The sequence below is a fragment of the Coregonus clupeaformis genome, chromosome 25, assembly GCF_020615455.1.
Source record: "Coregonus clupeaformis isolate EN_2021a chromosome 25, ASM2061545v1, whole genome shotgun sequence".
Classification (NCBI taxonomy): Eukaryota; Metazoa; Chordata; class Actinopteri; order Salmoniformes; family Salmonidae; genus Coregonus; species Coregonus clupeaformis.
In genome coordinates this window covers 18,985,660-19,001,602 of record NC_059216.1, presented here as the reverse complement: position 1 = coordinate 19,001,602, position 15,943 = coordinate 18,985,660, and the positions used below count along the sequence as shown (strand labels likewise).

Below are 15,943 nucleotides of genomic sequence, written 5' to 3'. Positions count from 1 at the left end.
AGATAAAGATACTGCTAACTAACTCTTCTTCTCCGTTACAGTTGCTTGCTTGTTTGCATCGCTAGGTGGCGGTAGTTGCACATAAGTTCTCAGAGGGACAGTCACTACGTCTTGATAAAAACAATGCTTTCAATAGCTTTTTTTGATCGATTCAATTATGCTAGTTGTTATTGTTTTCTTGCAATCTAGTTAGCCTTTACAGTTGAACGCATGGGTGACATAAAGTACATTTTCAGTAGTTAGTAGCTGCTCGTGTGTCAACAGGAGGAAATGACATGGAAACGTCGAGAACGGGAGGTTGGAGTTCCAGCCAAGCTACGTTTGCCGTTGTTGAGGTAGAGTGAGCAGCCAGCAGAAGTTTACACTTTCTCCGAGGAACAAATAATTACTTTTTGGACGAAAAGGAATTGACACCATAATATTGCCAAATTGAACATATGACTTTCGTATGTCAAACGTATATGGAGTAAATGGTAAGTGGAGCAGACGTTGGGATTATCTAACGGTTAGCTTAATGTTAGCTAGCTAATGTTAGTTTGGGATGCTAACTAGATAGCTAACGGTAGCTCTAAGCAGGGCTGCCAATTCCTGATCCTGGAGTGTAAGGGCGAAACACTTTTGTTTGTTTGTACCTGGTAGTTAATTGCATTCACCTGGTGTCCCAGGTCTGAATTAGTCCCTTATTAGAAGGAGAGGATGAAAAACAAAAGTTAGCTAACGTTACGTTCTGAAAAACAGATTAATATCGCTCGGGTAATTTGGTTTACTCTAGCGTTACAGAGGGTTAGCAATTTTGTTGAACTATAACGTTATATAAATTCAATGATCAATATATTGTTTATCTGCTGACTTTTCCGTAGCTAACGTTAGCCGCTTGCAAGTTAGTTACCGTTAGCTTGCTTGCTAGCCTCAACCTAACCGGCTGGCCAGCAAATAGGTTGATTCTTGACTGTCTGTGTTCAGAAATTATATCTGTGGTGTCTAGCTACCTTAACGTTTCAAGTTTTATTAGTAGTATGTACAGGATACACATGGTATAACTTACTATACACCGTCCAACGAAATGTACCTTCTCGACAATGCAACAACAACAATAAGACATTGTAAAATATAAGAATACGAACATAAAGTAAATGTCAGAGTATAATAAACATTATAGCAGAAGTATAGTAATGGAAGGCACAATTTATAGTCCAATATTTACACGTGTTTTGGGGAAGGGGGGATTGGGGGGTAAGAGTTTAAACTGTGCAATATTTAGCAATAATAAATAAGAGTCTGGTAGCAGCAGGTGTGAGAGTGAGTGCATATAATATAATATGCCATTTAGCAGACGCTTTTATCCAAAGCGACTTACAGTCATGTGTGCATACATTTTTACGTATGGGTGGTCCCGGGGATCGAACCCACTACCCTGGCGTTACAAGCGCCATGCTCTACCAATTGAGCTACAGAGGACCACATGCATGTGTGCTAAGGTGCAGAGAGTCAGTGCAGGTGGTCAGTCCAGTTCAAGGCACCAGGCTATTAGCTAGAGGTTTCCTCATTAACTTTTATTTTCTTCTTTGTCTCACTTTCAGGAAATGGACCGGAGGGCAGATTTGGAAGCAGCACTTCTGCAGCTTTAGAGAAGCGAGTTATCACAACTTGAAGTACTCCTCACTGAATGATAGTGACGTGTATTTGCACAAGCTAACTAGCTAAATGTAAAGTGGAGTAGCTAGGTGTTGACAAGCTATCCAGCCAATTACCTAGCTGCTATGGATATCTTTCCAAGACCTAGTGGAGAAATTCAAAGAAAAAACCCACAGCAGGATTTCGAGCTTATTCAACGAGTTGGGAGCGGCACATATGGAGACGTATACAAGGTATTTTTTTAAGCTACCATCAAAACTGAATAAACAGTCTGAATCAGATTTGGGTGTTCTGAATTTAGATCTTTATCTAACCAAAACAAGCACACACACCTGTTGAGAAGCACTAGATCCTTGTGCTTGAGTGATTCTATCCCCTAGCTAATTCCTATTGAAATCTGGCCAGAGTTACTGACGTGAAAGTTGTCAAGGTTGGATTTCACTCCCCCAGGCCCGTAGTTCAATTCTCTCTCAACGTGTTTCGCTTTTATATCCAAGATTGTTAGTGAAGTTCTGCGACGGTGTATGTTGTATAGCCTACTGAGCACCTTGATGCAAAGCACAGAACCTTTGCTGTTGTCATTTTGCCAGCAGTGTTACAGGGGCATTTTGAGTTTTTGAATGGAAACTAAAGTGAATGCTCATCTACATGGCATGTTAATGCAGCCTGAAGTCAATAGGAAACGTATACCTATATACGTTATCAAGCTCTTAGTTATCAATTTTCGTAATTCACTTTTGCCTGTTTTGAAGGGAGCTGTCTTGTGAAGTTTTGTTGAGGCTTTATTTAGAGTGGTGAGTCACCTACCACAAAGGATTTCATTTACTCGTGCTGAGTCTAGCATCTGCCCACCATATCACTCCACTGCCTTGGGTTCCACATACAGTAGTATGCAGTAGGTTACCACAGGGATCATCAACTAGTTTCAGCCACGGGCCAATTTTTTTCTTGAGCGGATAGTCGAGGTGCCGGAACATAATTATAATAAATAATTTGTAGACTGCAAATTGACCGCAAGAAGCCCAAACAGAAATAATGTTTGATTAAAACATAGTAATTTCAAACCTTGCTTACATTTGTATATGATCACGTGTCACTCTATTATGCGTGGGAATACTTGGGAACAGATTTCTTAAATTAAAATCACTTGGAGCTGATTTCCTGTTTTATTATTATTTTTTTTTTTTTAAGTCTTATATGTCCAACAATGAAAATTCCACACAAAAATTGTCTCCAACTTTTTTATTTAGAATACTTGGGGGGCCAAATAAAACCAGTTGGGGAACCCTGGTCGGCTTCAGATTCAGTCATAATGATGTAGCGACGACATTGTGGATAAAAATTCTAGGTCTACACCTGTTTTTATATCATCAAGTAGCTACACAGATGGATTGAGCCAATATCCTTTCATATGTTTTGAATAATAATAATAATAATAATAATATGCCATTTAGCAGACGCTTTTATCCAAAGCGACTTACAGTCATGCGTGCATACATTTTTGTGTATGGGTGGTCCCGGGGATCGAACCCACTACCCTGGCGTTACAAGCGCCGTGCTCTACCAGCTGAGCTACAGAGGTTGTCAGAACATTGCCAAGCAGTTCCACGTACTTCATGTACAGTCAGAACCAGAATCCTTCTATGATAGCGATGATACACAGTACCCTGCTTATAACTGGGAAGGAGGAATCAAATGGCTTTCTGATGTTATTCGCTGCCAAAAAAACGGAACTTTGTCAGGTCATTTTTCATAGTAACCCTGTGTTGTATTTAGTTTCCCAGTATGGACCACCAGACTATTTATTATAGGATGCATCTGTAACCCTGTAGTAACCCATGGTTATCTCCCAAATGGCACCATATTCCCTATATAGTGCACTATTTTTGACCAGAGCCCTATGTGCCCTGGTCTAAAGTAGTGCACTATATAGGGAATAGGGTGCCATTTGGGAAATACCCCATGTAATAAAGCATTGTACTGCAACCCCCCCCCCACCTCTGTTATTCTTTGATGGAACATGTGGTTAAAGTAGAAGTTAGATGGATTGGTAGGGAAAGCTAGGAACGATCCAACTCCAGTTTCCCATTTTCCTGGCAGAGTTATGAGGAGAGAGAGAGGGGAGTGTGTATTTACTCAACAAAGGGACAATTTGTTTGAATTCATTTGGATTTGAGCCTAACAAACTAGACATTTCCCTGTCTGTTCCCATGTTGAAAATCAGGATTGTGCAGACAGTTGCATACGTTTCTGTTGACCTATTTGTAATGGACGACTAGGCTACCAATTGGCTCCAGTGTGTGATAGTTGAAGAAGCCAGTCTGTCAAGCCCTCGCCTCACAAAGTAATCCGTGGCAGGCCAGTCCCAGCCCAGACACAGGGCCACCCCAGCCGGACAGCCGTGGCAGGCCAGTCCCAGCCCAGACACAGGGCCACCCCAGCCGGACAGCCGTGGCAGGCCAGTCCCAGCCCAGACACAGGGCCACCCCAGCCGGACAGCCGAGGCAGGCCAGTCCCAGCCCAGACACAGGGCCACCCCAGCCGGACAGCCGTGGCAGGCCAGTCCCAGCCCAGACACAGGGCCACCCCAGCCGGACAGCCGTGGCAGGCCAGTCCCAGCCCAGACACAGGGCCACCCCAGCCGGACAGCCGTGGCAGGCCAGTCCCAGCCCAGACACAGGGCCACCCCAGCCGGACAGCCGTGGCAGGCCAGTCCCAGCCCAGACACAGGGCCACCCCAGCCGGACAGCCGAGGGCAGGCCAGTCCCAGCCCAGACACAGGGCCACCCCAGCCGGACAGCCGTGGCAGGCCAGTCCCAGCCCAGACACAGGGCCACCCCAGCCGGGGCAGGCCAGTCCCAGCCCAGACACAGGGCCACCCCAGCCGGACAGCCGAGGCAGGCCACTGGTGGAATGCAGTGCCTGGTATTTTCCCCGGGAGAGAGCCATGAACATGCAAGCACAGGGTCGAGTCCCGACTGGCAAACTATTCCCTATTTAGTGCTGTGCCCTGGTCTAAAGTAGTGCCCTAAATAGGGAATAGTGTGGCATTTTGATATGCAGCCCAGGACTACGGCAGGCAGAGTGAAATACGATCAGGTCCTTGTCTAAACGTGCCAAGAATGGGAGTGTTCTTTGCCTCACTGACAGCGGAAATACATCAGATTTTAAAAGTCGTCCCCTAAACAATGACTTTGGTCTGCTGTAGTGCACAGATGGGTTGGAGATATTTGTACAACTGAAAGGACCAGGAAGTAAACCCATGGGGGTTGAGTTTGATTGGTTGTTTTGTTACTCGGCTCGTCTGTCTCTTTTGATGAACAGTTTTGACGTGTTTCATCCAGGGATGGAAATTAAGCTAGCCCATATCAGACCAGGCTTGTAGAAAATGTACCCAACTAGCCCGCCAGATTAGTTAGAGGTAGTTTCGCGAGCCAATGCTAACTAGCATTAGCGCAATGACTGGAAGTCTATGGGTATCTGCTAGCATGAACCCCTTGAAACAGTTCACATGTATTAATGCCGAAATCTAGTGACGTTATAGTTCGTTTTGGTGTTCGGCAAGTTTTTTTATTTTTTTATTTTCGGCCGTTCGTGCGCACATTCTTTTTCTTGAATCAAGTCGAAATTCGGTAGCTGACGTCTACGCCCCTTCGTCGGGTGATTGGTCAACTGTAGGGGTGGGAACTATGGACGGGATTCTTCAATGAAGTGTTTTCTGCCATCCACGAGGGAGAGTGTAGCAGCAGCTAGCCCCTTCTGAATACAGTGCACTACTAGTTTTCATGCACATTCTTTCACTTTAAGTTTCTACACCAAACAACTTAGCTAGATTGCGCAACTAAGACCTATTCTGCATAAAACGTCAATTATTATTATTTTATTTTTATTTATTTATCTTCAATTCATTATCAATATTTTGAGGAAGTGTTACTGGCTAATAGTGGCTATGAAGTTGCTACGGTGTCTCGAGGGACAAACAACAATAAAATTGCTGCTTTTACTTCAAGTTTTTCAAGCGAAGGTCTTTAGGGAGTGTACGAGCCCAGATGTTCGCTTCGCCTAGCCGAGTTCTTCTAGGAGCAAACCGAACCTATGTACGCGGACGCCATTAGGAGACATACCCTAGCCTAGCGTCTTAGGAGACAGACCCTAGCCTAGCGTCTTAGGAGACAGACCCTAGCCTAGCGTCTTAGGAGACAGACCCTAGCCTAGCGTCTTAGGAGACTGACCCAGGCCTAGCGTCTTAGGAGACTGACCCAGGCCTAGCGTCTTAGGAGACAGACCCTAGCCTAGCGTCTTAGGAGACTGACCCAGGCCTAGCGTCTTAGGAGACTGACCCAGGCCTAGCGTCTTAGGAGACTGACCCTAGCCTAGCGTCTTAGGAGACTGACCCTAGCCTAGCGTCTTAGGAGACTGACCCTAGCCTAGCGTCTTAGGAGAAAGACCCTAGCCTAGCGTCTTAGGAGACAGACCCTAGCCTAGCGTCTTAGGAGACAGACCCTAGCCTAGCGTCTTAGGAGACTGTCCCTAGCCTAGCGTCTTAGGAGACTGTCCCTAGCCTAGCGTCTTAGGAGACAGACCCTAGCCTAGTGTCTTAGGAGACAGACCCTAGCCTAGCGTCTTAGGAGACAGACCCTAGCCTAGCGTCTTAGGAGACTGACCCAGGCCTAGCGTCTTAGGAGACAGACCCCTAGCCTGAGCGTCTTAGGGAGACAGACCCCTAGCCTAGCGTCTTAGGAGACAGACCCTAGCCTAGCGTCTTAGGAGACAGACCCTAGCCTAGCGTCTTAGGAGACTGACCCTAGCCTAGCGTCTTAGGAGACTGACCCAGGCCTAGCGTCTTAGGAGACTGACCCAGGCCTAGCGTCTTAGGAGACAGACCCTAGCCTAGCGTCTTAGGAGACAGACCCTAGCCTAGCGTCTAAGGAGACTGACCCAGGCCTAGCGTCTTAGGAGACAGACCCTAGCCTAGCGTCTTAGGAGACTGACCCTAGCCTAGCGTCTTAGGAGACAGACCCTAACCTAGCGTCTTAGGAGACAGACCCTAGCCTAGCGTCTTAGGAGACAGACCCTAACCTAGCGTCTTAGGAGACAGACCCAGGCCTAGCGTCTTAGGAGACAGACCCAGGCCTAGCGTCTTAGGAGACAGACCCAAGCCTAGCGTCTTAGGAGACAGACCCTAGCCTAGCGTCTTAGGAGACAGACCCAGGCCTAGCGTCTTAGGAGACAGACCCTAGCCTAGCGTCTTAGGAGACAGACCCTAGCCTAGCGTCTTAGGAGACAGACCCTAGCCTAGCGTCTTAGGAGACAGACCCTAGCCTAGCGTCTTAGGAGACCCTAGCCTAGCGTCTTAGGAGACAGACCCTAGCCTAGCGTCTTGAGATGGATTTGAGGCTGGTGGCAACCTACTTCCTCCGGCCCAGATGGAAACACTGAATCATGACCTAATGCTGGACTGTCTGGTGGTTGGTGGTGTCTCTCTCTGGATTGGTCAGTACCAGTATGAAGAACCTCAGCCCCAATGAACTGAACTAACTAGTGACTAATGGATAGGGATAAACAGTAACACCATTTTATCAGTTTGAATTCTGCCCCCCAATATAGGCCTATCTGATAACAGGGGTTTCATGATATTATGCAATTATTTTACACTCCCCAACAATGACTGGCTCCCCGGTCCCCACTCTTTTATTCTCTTTCAGGCTCGAAACATCCAAACGGGAGAGCTTGCCGCTGTCAAGATTATTAAACTGGAACCAGGTGAGTTAGATCTAACTATACAATACCTCTCTCTACTTACTGTGTGCATGAAAATGACTCAATTTGAGTGGTAATTAACTCTAAAGGATTAAAAGATACTCAAATATAAAAATTATTTAAGAACATTTATTTGTGGTTTACAGGATATCCACCAAAAAACTACAGTGCATTCGGAAAGAATTCAGACCCCTTGACTTTTTCCACATTTGTTACGTTACAGCCTTATTCTAAAATTTATTAAATTGTTTTTTCCCCCCCTCATCAATCTACACACAATACCCCATAATGACAAAGCAAAAACATCTTTCCCTCGATCCTGACAAGTTTCCCAGTCCCTGCCGCTGAAAAACATCCCCAAAGCATGATGCTGCCACCACCGTGCTTCACCGTAGGGATGGTGCCAGGCTTCCTCCAGACGTGACGCTTGGCATTCAGGCCAAAGAGTTCAATCTTGGTTTCATCAGACCAGAGAATCTTGTTTCTCATGGTCCGAGAGTCCTTTAGGTGCCTTTTGGAAAACTCCAAGCGAGCTGTCATGTGCCTTTTACTGAGGAGTGGCTTCCGTATGGCCACTCTACCATAAAGGCCTGATTGGTGGAGTGCTGCAGAGATGGTTGTCCTTCTGGAAGGTTCTCCCATCTCCACAGAGGAACTTTGGAGCTCTGTCAGAGTGACCATTAGGTTCTTGGTCACCTCCAAGGCCCTTCTCCCCCGATTGCTCAGTTTGGCCGGGCGGCCAGCTCTAGGAAGAGTCTTGGTGGTTCCAAACTTCTTCCATTTAAGAATGATGGAGGCCACTGTGTTCTTGGGGACCTTCAATGCTGAATACGTTTGTTTGGTACCCTTCCCCAGATCTGTGCCTCGACACAATCCTGAATCGGAGCTCTTCGGACAATTCCTTCGACCTCATGGCTTGGTTTTTGCTCTGACATGCACTGTCAACTGAGGGACCTTTATATAGACAGGTGTGTGTCTTTCCAAATCATGTCCAATCAATTGAACTTACCACAGGTGGAATCCTATCAAGTTGTAGAAACATCTCAAGGAGGATCAGTGGAAACAGGATGCACCGGAGCTCAATTTCGAGTCTCATAGCAAAGGGTCTGAATACTTGTGTAAATAAGGTATTTCTGGTTTTTATTTGCGAAAATTTCTAAAAACAATTTTTTGCTTTGTCATTATGGGGTATTGTGTGTAGATTGCTGAGGAAATGTTTTATTTAATCCATTTTAGAATAAGGCTGTAACGAAACAAAATGTGGAAAAAGTCAAGGAAACTGGGTATCCTGCACCATTCCCAGAACCTTGTGGGAAGGTTGTATGCAAAATATCCATAGGACAACCAGGCTCTCACCAAACTCAAAGAAACATATGGTTCTCAGAACGTTATGTGCTAGCTGGGTTTTGCCACTTGCCAAATATGTATTTATCGTGCGGGTTCAGGGCACAGATTAACATCTCAAGGATGATCAATAGAAACAGGATGCACCTGAGCTCAATTTCGAGTTTCATTGCAACAGGTTTGAATGCTAATGTAAATAAGCTATTTCAATTTGTTTTATGTATTTTTTTTTTATTTAGAAACATTTGTAAAACCTGTTTTCACTTTGTCATTATGGGATATTCTGTAGATTGAGGAAGATTTTTATTTATTTAATCCATTTTAGATTACGGCTGTAACATAACAAAATGTGGACATTTCCGAATGCACTGTATGTGACCCAAATGGCACCCTTTTCCCTTCTATAGTCCACTACTTTTGACCAGGCCACATGGGGCTCTAGTCAAAGGTAGGGAATAGGGTGCCATTTGGGACTCAGTGATGCTTATGTGATCCAGATTAGGAGGATTACCACCAGAGGGGCTTTGTGCCTCCAGCCTGCCACCCAGACAAACACCAGCTGATTAACTAACCTACTGTCATTGAAGACAAGCAGGTTCATACTGGGTGGTTCCCCCGAGCCTGGTCCCACATCTGTTTGTGCCGTCTTGGTGTGCCTTGGTGTGACATTGACCATAGGAGTTGGCAAGACAGCACAAACTGATCTGGGACCAGGCTAAGTGTTTTTCCCCCATCATCATACAACTGTTGATGACAGGTCTCTCTTGAAGAAGAGTCTTTCCTTAGACCAACCTATATAGATAAAGGTTGCATTTTAAATGAGGCACTTGTGTTGTGGGGATGGCTTCTCTGCATCTTGTGAGATGTTAAATACATGTTAACTCAGGCTTAGTGGTTGAACACATAGTAAAAAATCCATGTTGCTCAAAACCATAGAGTTGATCTGTCTTTTAATAACTGAAACATAAATCCTTTACTCTTACATTTTACATTTTAGTCATTTAGCAGACGCTCTTATCCAGAGCGACTTACAGTTAAGTGAGTGCATACATTTTTCATACTGGCTCCCCCGTGGGAATCGAACCCACAACCCTGGCGTTGAAAGCGCCACGCTCTACCAACTGAGCTACACAGGGGGGCCTCTTCTGTACCCTTCCGTGACTAAATGTCACAGAGATCCTTAGAGAGGATGCATCCCAAATGGCTGCCTATTCCTTAAATAGTATACTACTTTTGACCAGGGCCCTGGCCATAGGATATAGTGTAGTACAACGAGGGCATTCCAGTGTGTTGTCTTGTGGTGTGGAAACATCAGGTTTACTAGAAGTCACGTGAAGAAGCAGCTGCACAGTAGCGGAAGCTTTTACGTGGTTCCTCGTTCAAAGTAGAAGACGCACTCGCATATCTGAGTCGGTTTGTTGCGGGTGGGTATAATTTGCTATCTTTAAAAATAAAAAATAAAAAAAACTTGCACAGTGCTCTTGCTAGTATCACTTCAGTTTACTGTATCTCATGTGATGCCTTGGAAGACTCATACGAACATAGACCTAAAAGTGGAAGCTTTTACGTGGTCCATTAGGAGACCAAGAGAGGTTCTCAACCTAGGGTACTAGTAACACCCCCACCACATTGCCTATATTCCCAGGGGATACTTAGGAACACTCATCAGAACATGAACCTAACGTCTAATCAGTTGCACTTTGGGGCATGGGGTTATGGTAAAGGCTAAGAAACGTGTCAACACAGGCCAAGACATCTTGTTTTAACATGATTCAGTTGTCTTATTCCTGTCCTCCATCTTGTCAGTCAGAGCGTCAGTCAGTCAGTCGGGTAAACACCTGTACACCTGTGACCAGGTGCGATGGAACAGGTTTGTCTAGGTGGAGTGACGGTGCTGGTAAGACAGGCCAGGCAGGGACAGGGAAAGAGAGGGAAGGAGAAACCGGGAGGGAGGGAGGCAGGCATGGAGGGAGGGAGGGAGGGAGGGAGTGGGAGCTGCTTGGGAGTGGACTGGCTCTCAGGCACACACACACACACACACACACACACACAGGCCCTTCTCAAAGGCTTTGCGAACAGTCACCCTGTAATGTAGATGTGGCATGTAGTGTGTACCAGGACCAAAGAAATCTCTCCCTTGGGGTCCCTTTTGTAATGACTCAGTATTACCAGAATGATATTCAATGTCTCAATGCCCATTTACTTTAATACCACCGTGGGCATTGGAATGTTTGTAGAGAGTGAGTTGACTAGAGCCCAACCAATATGTTTTTTTTTGTTGGGGGGTCCGATTCAGATTTTTTGGGAGGGACAAAACTTACCGATTTTATACTGTTTCACAGTGGGGAAATTAAAAAGTGTAATTTCTCATAAAATTGCCATCCAAAAGCGCAATTGTCCAAGAAATATACTTAGAATCTTTTCTTACATTGTGACCATAATGACACATCACGAGAATGTCAGTAACTGAGGGGATCTTATGTTCAGATCAGAATGAGATTCTCTTTCTTCATCCTTTTTATCGGTGGAATGGCCGACGATAACGGTGAACCGATAAATCAGTTGGGCTCTAGATTTGACTGGTGACCTTTTTATTGTGATAACATCTTGGAATTACGACCATGTTTGATATCACTGTCTGATGTCAGTCAACCTACACTGCCTTTCCAGACCAAACTGCTTCAACTTCATCTGAAGCCGACTAGAGACTTTCAATCTCCCATCATTTCAATGGTTTGTTTTACTTTTTAATGTGCTTGGAGATTCTTTGAAAAGCGCTATAAAAGTTAAATGAGTTATTATTATTAGTGTTCCTCAATTTCACGTCTTTTGCTACGCTGACTAGAAGTGTGAACAACATGTCTCATACTCTTAAAAAGCCCTGTGGTTGGTGTGGAGGTGGAACTGGTGTCTGCGTCCCTATAAGCCCTGTGGTTGGTGTGGAGGTGGAGCTGGTGTCTGCGTCCCTATAAGCCCTGTGGTTGGTGTGGAGCTGGTGTCTTGTGTCCCTATAAGCCCTGTGGTTGGTGTGGAGGTGGAGCTGGTGTCTGTGTCCCTATAAGCCCTGTGGTTGGTGTGGAGGTGGAGCTGGTGTCTGTGTCCCTATAAGCCCTGTGGTTGGTGTGGAGGTGGTGTCTGCGTCCCTATAAGCCCTGTGGTTGGTGTGGAGGTGGAACTGGTGTCTGCATCCCTATAAGTCCTGTGGTTGGTGCGGAGGTGGAACTGGTGTCTCTGTCCCTATAAGCCCTGGTGTCTGTGTCCCTATAAGTCCTGTGGTTGGTGTGGAGGTGGAACTGGTGTCTGCGTCCCTATAAGTCCTGTGGTTGGTGTGGAGGTGGAGCTGGTGTCTGTGTCCCTACAAGCCCTGGTGTCTGTGTCCCTATAAGTCCTGTGGTTGGTGTGGAGGTGGAACTGGTGTCTGTGTCCCTATAAGCCCTGTGGTTGGTATGGAGGTGGAACTGGTGTCTCTGTCCCTATAAGCCCTGGCGTCTACGTCCCTATAAGTCCTGTGGTTGGTGCGGAGGTGGAACTGGTGTCTGCGTCCCTATAAGTCCTGTGGTTGGTGCGGAGGTGGAACTGGTGTCTCTGTCCCTATAAGCCCTGGTGTCTGTGTCCCTATAAGTCCTGTGGTTGGTGTGGAGGTGGAGCTGGTGTCTGTGTCCCTACAAGCCCTGGTGTCTGTGTCCCTATAAGTCCTGTGGTTGGTGTGGAGCTGGTGTCTGTGTCCCTATAAGCCCTGTGGTTGGTGCGGAGCTGGTGTCTGCGTCCCTATAAGCCCTGTGGTTGGTGCGGAGGTGGAGCTGGTGTCTGTGTCCCTACAAGCCCTGTGGTTGGTGTGGAGGTGGTGTCTGTGTCCCTATAAGTCCTGTGGTTGGTGCGGAGGTGGTGTCTGTGTCCCTATAAGCCCTGTTGTTGGGGTGGAGGTGGTGTCTGCGTCCCTATAAGTCCTGTGGTTGGTGTGGAGCTGGTGTCTGTGTCCCTACAAGCCCTGGTGTCTGTGTCCCTATAAGTCCTGTGGTTGGTGTGGAGGTGGTGTCTGTGTCCCTATAAGCCCTGTGGTTGGTGTGGAGGTGGTGTCTGTGTCCCTATAAGTCCTGTGGTTGGTGCGGAGGTGGTGTCTGTGTCCCTATAAGCCCTGTGGTTGGTGTGGAGGTGGTGTCTGTGTCCCTATAAGCCCTGTGGTTGGTGTGGAGGTGGTGTCTGCGTCCCTATAAGTCCTGTGGTTGGTGTGGAGCTGGTGTCTGTGTCCCTACAAGCCCTGGTGTCTGTGTCCCTATAAGTCCTGTGGTTGGTGTGGAGGTGGTGTCTGTGTCCCTATAAGCCCTGTGGTTGGTGCGGAGGTGGAACTGGTGTCTGCGTCCCTATAAGTCCTGTGGTTGGTGCGGAGGTGGAACTGGTGTCTGCGTCCCTATAAGCCCTGTGGTTGGTGCGGAGGTGGAACTGGTGTCTGCGTCCCTATAAGCCCTGTGGTTGGTGCGGAGGTGGAGCTGGTGTCTGTGTCCCTATAAGCCCTGTGGTTGGTGCGGAGCTGGTGTCTGCGTCCCTATAAGCCCTGTGGTTGGTGCGGAGGTGGAGCTGGTGTCTGTGTCCCTATAAGCCCTGTGGTTGGTGTGGAGGTGGAGCTGGTGTCTGTGTCCCTACAAGCCCTGGTGTCTGTGTCCCTATAAGTCCTGTGGTTGGTGTGGAGGTGGTGTCTGTGTCCCTATAAGCCCTGTGGTTGGTGCGGAGGTGGAACTGGTGTCTGCGTCCCTATAAGCCCTGTGGTTGGTGCGGAGGTGGAACTGGTGTCTCTGTCCCTATAAGCCCTGGTGTCTACGTCCCTATAAGTCCTGTGGTTGGTGCGGAGGTGGAACTGGTGTCTGCGTCCCTATAAGCCCTGTGGTTGGTGCGGAGGTGGAACTGGTGTCTGCGTCCCTATAAGTCCTGTGGTTGGTGCGGAGGTGGAACTGGTGTCTGTGTCCCTATAAGCCCTGGTGTCTGTGTCCCTATAAGCCCTGTGGTTGGTGCGGAGGTGGAACTGGTGTCTGTGTCCCTATAAGCCCTGTGGTTGGTGCGGAGGTGGAGCTGGTGTCTGTGTCCCTATAAGCCCTGTGGTTGGTGCGGAGGTGGAGCTGGTGTCTGTGTCCCTATAAGCCCTGTGGTTGGTGTGGAGGTGGTGTCTGCGTCCCTATAAGCCCTGTGGTTGGTGCAGAGGTGGAACTGGTGTCTGTGTCCCTATAAGCCTTGTGGTTGGTGCGGAGGTGGAGCTGGTGTCAGCGTCCCTATAAGCCCTGTGGTTGGTGTGGAGGTAGAACTGGTGTCTGTGTCCCTATAAGCCCTGTGGTTGGTGTGGAGGTGGAACTGGTGTCTGCGTCCCTATAAGCCCTGTGGTTGGTGCGGAGGTGGAGCTGGTGTCTGTGTCCCTATAAGCCCTGTGGTTGGTGCGGAGCTGGTGTCTGCGTCCCTATAAGCCCTGTGGTTGGTGCGGAGGTGGAACTGGTGTCTGCGTCCCTATAAGCCCTGTGGTTGGTGCGGAGGTGGAGCTGGTGTCTGTGTCCCTATAAGCCCTGTGGTTGGTGCGGAGGTGGAGCTGGTGTCTGTGTCCCTATAAGCCCTGTGGTTGGTGTGGAGGTGGTGTCTGCGTCCCTATAAGCCCTGTGGTTGGTGCAGAGGTGGAACTGGTGTCTGTGTCCCTATAAGCCTTGTGGTTGGTGCGGAGGTGGAGCTGGTGTCAGCGTCCCTATAAGCCCTGTGGTTGGTGTGGAGGTAGAACTGGTGTCTGTGTCCCTATAAGCCCTGTGGTTGGTGTGGAGGTGGAACTGGTGTCTGCGTCCCTATAAGCCCTGGTGTCTGTGTCCCTATAAGCCCTGTGGTTGGTGTGGAGGTGGAGCTGGTGTCTGTGTCCCTATAAGCCCTGGTGTCTGTGTCCCTATAAGCCCTGTGGTTGGTGTGGAGGTGGAGCTGGTGTCTGCGTCCCTATAAGCCCTGTGGTTGGTGTGGAGGCGGAACTGGTGTCTGTGTCCCTATAAGCCCTGTGGTTGGTGTGGAGGTGGTGTCTGTGTCCCTATAAGCCCTGTGGTTGGTGTGGAGGCGGAACTGGTGTCTGTATCCCTATAAGCCCTGTGGTTGGTGCGGAGGTGGAACTGGTGTCTGTGTCCCTATAAGCCCTGTGGTTGGTTCTGAGGTGGAACTGGTGTCTGCGTCCCTATAAGCCCTGTGGTTGGTGCGGAGGTGGAACTGGTGTCTCTGTCCCTATAAGCCCTGTGGTTGGTGCGGAGGTGGAGCTGGTGTCTGCGTCCCTATAAGCCCTGTGGTTGGTGTGGAGGTGGAACTGGTGTCTGCGTCCCTATAAGCCCTGTGGTTGGTGCGGAGGTGGAGCTGGTGTCTGCGTCCCTATAAGCCCTGTGGTTGGTGTGGAGGTGGATCTGGTGTCTGTGTCCCTATAAGCCCTGTGGTTGGTGCGGAGGTGGAACTGGTGTCTCTGTCCCTATAAGCCCTGGTGTCTGTGTCCCTATAAGTCCTGTGGTTGGTGTGGAGGTGGAACTGGTGTCAGTGTCCCTATAAGCCCTGTGGTTGGTATGGAGGTGGAACTGGTGTCTCTGTCCCTATAAGCCCTGGTGTCTACGTCCCTATAAGTCCTGTGGTTGGTGCGGAGGTGGAACTGGTGTCTGCGTCCCTATAAGTCCTGTGGTTGGTGCGGAGGTGGAACTGGTGTCTGTGTCCCTACAAGCCCTGGTGTCTGTGTCCCTCTAAGTCCTGTGGTTGGTGCGGAGGTGGAACTGGTGTCTCTGTCCCTATAAGCCCTGGTGTCTGTGTCCCTATAAGTCCTGTGGTTGGTGTGGAGGTGGAGCTGGTGTCTGTGTCCCTACAAGCCCTGGTGTCTGTGTCCCTATAAGTCCTGTGGTTGGTGTGGAGGTGGAGCTGGTGTCTGTGTCCCTATAAGCCCTGTGGTTGGTGTGGAGGTGGAACTGGTGTCTGCGTCCCTATAAGTCCTGTGGTTGGTGTGGAGGTGGAGCTGGTGTCTGCGTCCCTATAAGTCCTGTGGTTGGTGCGGAGGTGGAACTGGTGTCTCTGTCCCTATAAGCCCTGGTGTCTACGTCCCTATAAGTCCTGTGGTTGGTGCGGAGGTGGAACTGGTGTCTGCATCCCTATAAGCCCTGTGGTTGGTGCGGAGGTGGAACTGGTGTCTGCGTCCCTATAAGTCCTGTGGTTGGTGCGGAGGTGG

The 15,943-nt window shown here is 48.4% G+C and overlaps 1 protein-coding gene and 1 non-coding gene across 6 annotated transcripts in view; one reads left to right on the top strand and one right to left on the bottom strand.

Annotated features, from left to right (window-relative positions):
* Nucleotides 1–94: 94 nt before the first annotated feature.
* Nucleotides 95–15,943, top strand: part of map4k5 (mitogen-activated protein kinase kinase kinase kinase 5) — a 132,922-nt gene continuing 117,073 nt past the window's right edge. For all 5 annotated transcript variants that reach the window (XM_041847345.2, XM_041847347.2, XM_041847349.2 and 2 more), the window contains exons 1-3: nt 95–473; nt 1,581–1,868; nt 7,341–7,398. In XM_041847345.2, the coding sequence (XP_041703279.1) occupies nt 1,761–1,868; nt 7,341–7,398 (166 nt within the window). In that variant the 5' untranslated portion in view covers nt 95–473; nt 1,581–1,760. The remainder of the gene's footprint in view (nt 474–1,580; nt 1,869–7,340; nt 7,399–15,943) is intronic.
* Nucleotides 9,801–9,880, bottom strand: trnae-uuc. Its single transcript has one exon. It is a non-coding gene; the product is annotated as a tRNA-Glu (tRNA).